This window comes from Solanum stenotomum, chromosome 5 (genome assembly GCF_019186545.1).
Source record: "Solanum stenotomum isolate F172 chromosome 5, ASM1918654v1, whole genome shotgun sequence".
Classification (NCBI taxonomy): Eukaryota; Viridiplantae; Streptophyta; class Magnoliopsida; order Solanales; family Solanaceae; genus Solanum; species Solanum stenotomum.
This window is the reverse complement of record NC_064286.1, coordinates 62,229,567-62,238,676: the sequence shown is the minus strand read 5'-3', so window position 1 is coordinate 62,238,676 and position 9,110 is coordinate 62,229,567. Positions and strand designations below refer to the sequence as shown.

The window sequence follows — 9,110 nt, the reverse complement described above, 5'->3', positions numbered from 1 at the left end:
TTTCGACCAAAATTGAAGTATTTTTCAGATTCTTTTCTCAAAAACTATGTCATATATTTATCGCTTTAACATAAACACTCGATACACATAAAATACAATAAAACAAGATAATTTATAGGAACATTTAAACATATGTTGTGCCAAACTCCAATATAAGAAAATCAATTTATTTTTTTTCCCTAAATTAAAATTTAACATCTTCCTCCATCTGACCAAACCTTAGCAACTACTTATGAAAATTAGACAAACTCTGATATTTTTGGCTGAAATAGAACTTACATTTGTCAGCTCAGTAAAATCTTTAATTTAATTTTTTTTACTCTTTCACATCCTCTCATGCTTCAGTTTTTTTTTAACTCTTAGCCAAAAAATAAAAAAATAAAATTGTTGAGCCCCAAACAAAACTGAACCTCGAAATCCTACTAATTAGTCATAACTATACCTCCTGTTTTATTTTTATTTTTTATTTTTTTGGTTCACTTTCCAATAAAAACTTACAGCTACAGACAGAACCTGCAGAACCTATATAGTACTATTGTTTTAGTAGTAATTTAAATAATTTTTTTGGTCTCAACTGTCTTGTCTCTGACTGTCTTTTTTTTTTTTTTTTTTTTTTTTTTTATCTCAAGTGCTTACTAACCATACCTAAAAGCTTCTTTTGTTACTTTTTCTCAAGTGCTTACTGCCTGCCTACTGATCACTTCTTTAGCTTTATTACTGGCCACCACAAACAAAATTTATTCATCTCATTCATTTAAAGGGTGGTTTAGCGGTAGTTGGTTTGAGTTACGCATATATTAATTATATGAGTTTTTAAATTGTTAATCGAATATTGTATATGTTATACGAAAATTAATATATGAATAACTTGTGAGTTATTCAGCTTCTAAATGACCCCTACGTACCATTTAGTATAAATATTAGAGTACTTCCTTTGTTTAGAAAAAAAATGAACTAGTTTGACTTGTATCAAAATGTCCTAGATTGAAGTTATATTGACTGCATCAAAATATCGTTTGATTTTTGTAACTTTAAGCATATCACGTGAAAAACTGAGATTTTAAATATTATAAAAAAAATCAATCTTTTTATAATAAGATAAAACAAAAATAGGTCATTATTTTTAAATGCAAAAAGTATCTCAAATATGTTTTTACAAAAGTATAACTATTTTTTAAATTTAACCTCATAAATTTGAAATAAAATACTTAAAATCTATGACCAACCCCTTACAAGGACTCAAAGGAATTTCTTTTACCATTTGTTTTTTAACTTTTCATTTGATGATTGATATTAATATTAGAGTTTGATTAATTTTGAATTTAGAAAGTAAAATATTTTCTAACAAAACGATTGCATACCTAAAATGACTCAAACTCAAAGACTTTTGATTAAACATGAAGAAATACTTAATACTGAACGACGACCATTGTTTCCTTTGTTTGTGCATTTGGCTGTAGTTATTACCTTGCTGGTGGTAAAATAAAGGGATGATAAGACACACAGAGAAGACTTAACTTTGCAGGTTTCCCCGCACTCGACACTGCAAAAAAGATACAAACTTATAAAAAGAGGTCCACTCAACTCTCTGCAAAAAAAAAAAATTAACTTTTTTTCAAACTTAACTTTCTCTTCAGAAATAAATTTCCCTTCACATTAATATTCTCTTCTTCTTAGTATCAAATCATCCTTAATCTAAACATGGACTTCAATCTGAAGCAATGGAGTAATCAACATGAGTCAGAAAATCAAGAATCACCAACAAAGTTACCAAGACTTCATCTTGACTTCCACTCTGTTTCTTCTGATTCTGCTTCTGCTGCTGCTGCTGCTGCTCTTCCATTGTTTGTATCTGAACCAACAACATCAACAACAACTTGTACCAAATTAATGTCAGATTCAACAACCACTGTCACCACCAAATTTCCAAGTAAGATAAACACAGATTTAGACACCCTTTTCAAAGTTGTTGCATTTCTTGCTTTAAAGTTAGAATTTTGAGTTGTTGTACATGTTAAAGATTCAATTTTTATTTTTTTTGGTTTTCTTGATTTTAGATTTTGACACCCTTTTCAATGCTGTTGCTTTTCTTGCTTTAAAGTTTAGATTTTGAGTTGTTGTACATGTTAAAGATTGTCTTTTTATTTGATTTTTAGGGATTGGGAGTGGTGGTGGTTACTTCAGCTTGGCTCAGTGGCAAGAACTTGAACTACAGAGTTTGATTTTTAGGCATTTTGTAGCTGGTGCTCCTGTTCCTTCTGAACTACTTCATCTTGTTAAGAAAAGTATTATTGCTTCTTCACCTCCTCCTCCTTCATATTACTTTGCTCATCCATTTCAACAGTATCCTCATTATCAGCAAGCTTGTAAGTTATTTTCATTTTTTGTATCAAGTTTTTTGTTTTTGTTGTGTAAAGTTGGAATCTTTTTTTGTAGCTCTTCATTTTTTTTATGTATGTGTATTGTTGACTCTTTTTTGAATAGCTTCACTTTTTGAGCCAATGGTTATTAGGAAACAACCTCTCTACTCTATTGTGAAGTTGGAATCTTTTTCTTGTTTTTTCTATTTATTTTTGCTGTATGTATAGAGGGTAAGGTTGTAAGGTCTGGATATGTCTTATCCTTCCAGACCCGACTTGTGGAATTACGTTGGATATGTGTTGTTGTTGTTGTTGTTGCATGTGTTGACTCTTTTTTTAATAACTTTATTGTTTGAGCTGACGGTCTATTAGAAATAATGTCGTAAGGTCTAAGTAGGTCTTATCCTTCAAAACCCCACTTGTGGAGTTACACTAGGTATATGCCGTTGTTGTTGTATACGTTGACTCTTTTGTTCCTTTCTTGATCTTAGAACAAAGGGAAAAAGAAAAATTGAATCATAAAGTTGTGTTATTGATCTGCATTTCTTGATCTTAGACTATCGAAAAATGTATTGTTTTTGGAGTATTTTTGTAAAATCTGAGCAACATAGGATTATACAGCCCAAACTTGGAATAGTCGCCTTGGAGATACCAAATAACTACACAAAAATTATTAGTGTCTATAAGTTAAATCATTTCGTTTGTAATTTCTAATTGACCTCGAAGATTAAGAATGTTATGTGTGTTTTTGAAGTGATGCAGTCAGGGTACTGGGGTAGAGCCGCCATGGATCCAGAACCAGGAAGGTGTAGGAGGACTGATGGCAAGAAATGGAGGTGCGCAAGGGATGTAGTGGCTGGCCAGAAATACTGCGAGCGCCACGTTCATCGTGGCCGCAGCCGTTCAAGAAAGCCTGTGGAAATTCCCACACATGCCAACAATGGCAGTAAAAACAACAACAACAATAACACTGTTTCTCATCATCAAGCCTTCGGAAAAATGGTCGGACATGCTCATGCTGGTGCTGGTGCTCCTCAGTTTTCTCTATCGGGACATTCACCTTCCACTAATGCACCTTTTCATCTCAATCAAAGGTATATATATTTTTATTTTAATAGATTTTCAAATGCTGGATCTTGTATGTTTTGTGCTTTAATAGTTTACAGTACTGCAATATGTGAAATAAAAGATAGTTATTTCGTTGCACCCCAAGAGTGTCACCTAGTGGCCTATAGAGTGAGTTGAGAATGATGAGGTCTTAGGGCATCAATAACCTATGTTGCTCAGATTCTTTAAAAATGTTGACGAGTGCATGTTGAATACTCTAAAAAGAGTGCATTTTTTTAGAGGATACAATATGTGTGTGTCAGCATTTTCGAAGAGTTCGAGCAATATAGGCAAAAAAAACTAGTTTCTTTTTTCTTCATATGTCTAAGTTGTAGTGAATAGTGTTATACATCCCATAGTTGTGCTTATGCTAATGAGAGGAGGTACCATCAAATTAGTCGAGGTGAGTGAAGCTGGTCCAGACACTACGATTCAAAAGCAAAAAAGATAACTACTTCCTCCATAAAAAGTAGAATTATTAACTTGGTTAATAAGACAGATTACCTACCCTACTATGGTGTTTCACTATATATGCATTTTAGGCCTTTTCATTTTTGTTCCTTTTTTTTTTGGGGGGGAGAAGAAAAGTCCTATCTTGGTATAGCATTATCTTGGAGTGTCTGTTCTCACTTTATTCAATCTTAGTGAATATGCACTCTATATTTTGTAGTGAAATCATTATTCTTTCTATAAATATTTCTTAGTACTATATATAACTCATTTACTCAAAAGCAAAGTGTTACTTGGTACAGATACAACTTTTTTTCACTGTTTTTATGCAAAAGAGATTGACAAGAAGTTCAATTAATACATTAAAGCATTGAACTTTAATTTTTTTTTTTCTTGAAGGGACCAACAAATATTCTCTTTTTTCCACTACCTCCTCCAAAGAGACATCTTTATATATAACTGTAAAATTGATACTTGTCTCCCAATAGGGAGAAATTTTAAATTAAAACCTTGATCAAAGTGAGTTCCATTTTCTTTAAATTCCTTTTATTATCTTTCTTTTTCTCTTTTTGCCTTGTAGTTGAGCATGGTCCACTTATTAGATTTTTCTTGGATCTTTAGAATCTATTGAAGATATTCTTGGCCCACTTTCATTTTCTTTCTAGGAACCTTATCTTTGTTTTTTTTTGGGGGGTTTGCTCTGGCAGGGATCCCACTTTCTGAGATCTTAGCAGTTTCGTGAATGGCTATTAACCTAAATAGCCGTTCACGAAAGTATATTATATGTATAAGCTGTGTATATAACCATGTTTAATCTATGTATATCGATAAAACATTATATAATGAATCCGGCTAGCTATTTGTGTTTTGAAAATCACCCTCCTAGTTATAGTTATTTGTAGTTATCATTGGTGTGTATATTAAATGTATAAGAAGTACTCCTCCGTTTTGTGTTATGTGAAGGTGTTGTTACTATTTGGATTGGTGAATAGTTTATTTCTTGACTATAATTTTCTTTCAAAGTCATTTTTCGATATTTTGATATGTACTCTAAATCCCTTCACATAAATTGAGATAGACGGATTACAATGTAAATATGGAGATCATGTTGACTAAACTTTACATATGTTTAAAAGTAGTTAATTTTTATTATGTGGTTTGTTGTTTTGTGTATGTACTATATGTTTTGTACAGCTTTTTCTTCAATTTGTCCCCTGCATGATTTGGGCTGGGCTGTCATGATGTTGATTTGTAGGCCAATTAAGGGTCCACCACAAGAAGTACTCCAAAAAGATGTATCTATTGGTGATGGTAAATCATCTAGTGGCCAAATCCTACGCCATTTCTTTGATGATTGGCCTAGACAACAACAACTTCAAGAAGGTGACAATGCTGCCACCAGCCTGTCCATTTCGATGCCCGGTGGAGGGGGTAACCCCTCGTCCGACTTTTCGTTGAAGCTTTCAACTGGGAATGATTATGATTCGGGGACTCAAGTAAGTAATGTTGAACAGTCTACATGGGGGACGAGTCACCACCAAGTGGCCTCGATGGGTGGGCCACTTGCTGAGGCCTTAAGGTCATCGACAACTAACTCATCCCCGACTAGTGTGTTGCATCAATTGGCACGAGGTAGCACGTCCGAGGCAAGCTATATTAGCACTTGATTTTTGCAAGTGTTCTTGTTTGATTTTTCATGGGAAAAAAAAATGTTTTTTTGGACTTATTGTTTTCTTTTCCTTGGTTGTGTTGTTGTTCATTGTTCTTTTGTGGTATTGATATCCCTAACTATCACCTGTACAAATTTGCATGGGATGTGTGGTGTGTTTATTATTGACTTGAGTTGACACCAAAGTAGTGCATTTTGGTGAAGTTTACTGTTATTCTTATCGATCGATCAAATATGTAACTTGCACTATAATAATTAGGTCCACTTCAACCTGCCATGGAATTAATTGACAACCCTACCTCTACTTTTACCTTTAAGGCTTCAATTTAATATTCATTTTTCCCACCTTGAGGATAGAGGCGAAATTAAGATTTTAACTCATGAGTTTAATCTTTATAATTAGGGATGATAATATGGATAGTAGGGTTCGGGGCAAATAGTTTGAATTTTTACAACCAAAAGTGAACCTTTTAAAAAATATTCCAATACTGAGAGATTCACTGTTCTATGAAACTGCCTTGTTTGTTTTGAATCGTGAAATTATTTTGTTTCTGTAATTACTTTTATTGTTTTAGTGAAAAGAATAATGGTTTGGAAATCATTGTAACTAAAATATTTATGGGTTAATACACATGAAAAAATGTTTAATTTCGTTAAAATGACTCGTAAATGTCCAAAATATGTGTAAAAATAGTGAGACTTCACGTACTACTTTCCTAACTCCCTACGGAGGGTTTCCATAAAAATTTTGCAGAAAATTCGTTCAGAAGCCATATCACCAAAATATTCATGGGCTACACATGAAAAACTAAAAAAAATCGTCTAATTCTTGTAAAATGACTCCTAAGTGTCTAAAATATGTGTAAAAATGATAACGCTTCACATATTGCTCCCTCAACTCCCTATAGAGAGTTTCATAAAGGTTTCGTAGAAAAATTGTCCAAAGGCCATATCACAAAAATATTCATGGGTTAACACACACGAAAAACCGAGAAAATGAACTAATTCCTGTAAAAATGACTACTAAATGCCCAAAATATGTACAAAAAATGGTGAGGCTTCGTGTACTACTCCTCTAACTTTCTATGAAGGATCTGTAAAGGTTTTGTAGAAAAATCGTCCAGAAGTCATATCATCAAAGTAATAATAATGGGTTAACACACACGAAAAATTAAGAAAATCACTTAATTCCTTTAAAATGGCTCCTAAATATCCAAAATATGGTGAGGTTTCACATTATGTTCCTCCAACACCCTACTGGGGGTTATTGCAATGGTTTTGCAGAAAAATTGTTCAGAAGTCATATCACCAAAATATTCATTGGCTAATACACAAAAAACAAAAAAAATCGATCCTAAATGGCCTAAATATGTGAAAAAATGGTGAGGCTTCAAGTACTACTCCCCCAACTCCTTACAGAGTGTTCCATAAAATTTTACAAAAAAAATTGTTTTTGAAGTCATATCACCAAAATATTCATGGGTTAACACACATAAAAAATTGAGAAAATCATCTATTTTTTTGTAAAATGACTCCTAAATGTCCAAATATGTGCAAAAATGGTGATGCTTCACGTATTGCTCTCCCGACTCCCTACTGGGAGATCCGTAAATGTTCTACAAAAAATTGTCTGGAAGTTATATCACCAAAATATTCATTGACTAACACACACGAAAATTGAGAAAATAACCTAATTTATGTAAAATGGGATCTAAATGTCCAAAATATGTGCCAAAAATGGTAAGGCCACACGTACTGCTTCCCCAACTCCCTTCGTAGGATTCCGTAAAGATTTTGCGAAACAATTGTTTGAAAGTCATATCACCAAAATATTATAGGCTATCACACACGAAAATTGATGAGTCATGTAAAATGACTCCTAAATTCTTCAAATATGTGCAACAAATGGTGAGGTTACATATACTACTCCCCCAACTCTCTACAGAGGATTTCATAAAGGTTTTTGCAAAAAAATCATCTAAAAGTCATAGCACCGAATATTCATAAGCTAACACACATGGAAACTGGGAAAATTGTCTAATGTCCTGTAAAATGGCTCCTAAATGTCTAAAATATGCGCAAAAAATGATGAGACTTTACATACTACTCCCTCAATTCCCTAAGAAATAAAGGTTTTGCAAAAAAATTTACTAGAAGTCCTATTATCAAAATATTTATAAGCTAACACACGAAAATTTGAAAAAAATACCCAATTCCTATAAAGTGACTTTTTAATAAATGGCAGAGATTGAATTTTCACTAGGAAAGTTCAATGTCCACTATAGCCACCATATATATGATATAATTTTTGGATAAAAGTGTTCGGATGCAGCCTCTATTAATATTAAGAGTAACTTTCACATATAACAAACATAAAAATCATATTTGTATGTTCTAACTATAGTTTGCATAATTGCGCTCCATAGCAAATTTTATGTTTGCTATGGAGCCTTTGATTTGTATAATTCGCTAGATACATCCAATTTTATACAAATTGTTCAGTTTTGTATAAATTCATTTATACATTGTAATTTGTATAATAAGATCTGTATATGTATAATTATATGTGTATAAAACGAAAATATATGTATTTGTATTTGTAAACACACTTTTCTCTCGCTTTATACAAACACAAATACATTTCGGTATAAAATGGCTAATTGTATATTGAATCAGATGACAAAAAAGGGGATGTTTGCTGTGAATTACAAATAAAATAAACTATGACTATATCATTTAATTTGAATTAATAGTTTATTATTTCATACAATTTTCCCTAATATTAATAGTATGCCAAATAAACAAAAAACATTTTGCAACGTTTTTTCTTCCCCGTTAATTTTATATAGTTTTAAATATATAGTAATTAGTTTATAATAAATATAGTCATGTTTTTACAAACATATAAAATAGTCAAAAGTCATAGAAAATATACATTGACTATTCAGTTCCGACCAACTCTAAAATCAAAATCACCTCTAAACTGTTTCAAATTTTAGATATGAAATCCTCTCAGTATTTCAAATCCTTTGATATATAATTTCCTTGAAATGATTCACGTTTGGGGTTTGTTGAATTTTAAAGAAAAAATGGAGAAGAATTGAAGAAGACACGGAAGAAGTAAGAAAAGCTGTGTCGGCCATTTTTTGGTAAGTAATATGGCTGAATAATAATTTTTTTCTAATTTATTTAAGTTGTGCTAAATAGATGATAAAGTTTATTTGCTAACATTCTGCATAATTATTATCCCTAAAAGAAACGCATCTTCGATTTAATTCAATCCTAAAGCTAGCTCACGAAGTGAAAATTATGCAAGTCATAATAAATACACCACCCAACCCATCCTAGACTTATGTAACTCCACTAATATGCTAAGTTGCACGAACTCTTTGACTTTCAATGCCACACTCGTATGGAATTCTCCAAAAATACACATACTTTTGGAGAATCTGACACGCACTCAACATAGGTAATATGTATACCTGCCAGTCAAAACAATCAACTACCATTTCATAGCAGGACTT

The 9,110-nt window shown here is 32.1% G+C and overlaps 1 protein-coding gene across 1 annotated transcript; it reads left to right on the top strand.

The window, feature by feature from the left end:
* The first annotated feature begins 1,489 nt into the window (after positions 1–1,489).
* On the top strand, positions 1,490–5,721 carry LOC125865673 (growth-regulating factor 3-like). Its single transcript, XM_049545879.1, has 4 exons — positions 1,490–1,930; positions 2,157–2,366; positions 3,115–3,454; positions 5,173–5,721. The coding sequence occupies exons 1-4, from the start codon at positions 1,702–1,704 to the stop codon at positions 5,582–5,584; spliced, it is 1,191 nt and encodes a 396-aa protein (XP_049401836.1). The 5' UTR covers positions 1,490–1,701; the 3' UTR covers positions 5,585–5,721.
* Positions 5,722–9,110: the final 3,389 nt, after the last annotated feature.

What these genes read in the sequence shown, in the direction of transcription:
- LOC125865673 (XM_049545879.1), top strand. Translation starts at nt 1,702, where the DNA reads ATGGACTTCAATCTGAAGCAATGGAGTAATCAACATGAGTCAGAAAAT. An exon ending in TGTCACCACCAAATTTCCAA is followed by an intron (nt 1,931 to 2,156) that starts GTAAGATAAACA and finishes TTTGATTTTTAG; the next exon opens with GGATTGGGAGTGGTGGTGGT. An exon ending in CCTTTTCATCTCAATCAAAG is followed by an intron (nt 3,455 to 5,172) that starts GTATATATATTT and finishes GTTGATTTGTAG; the next exon opens with GCCAATTAAGGGTCCACCAC.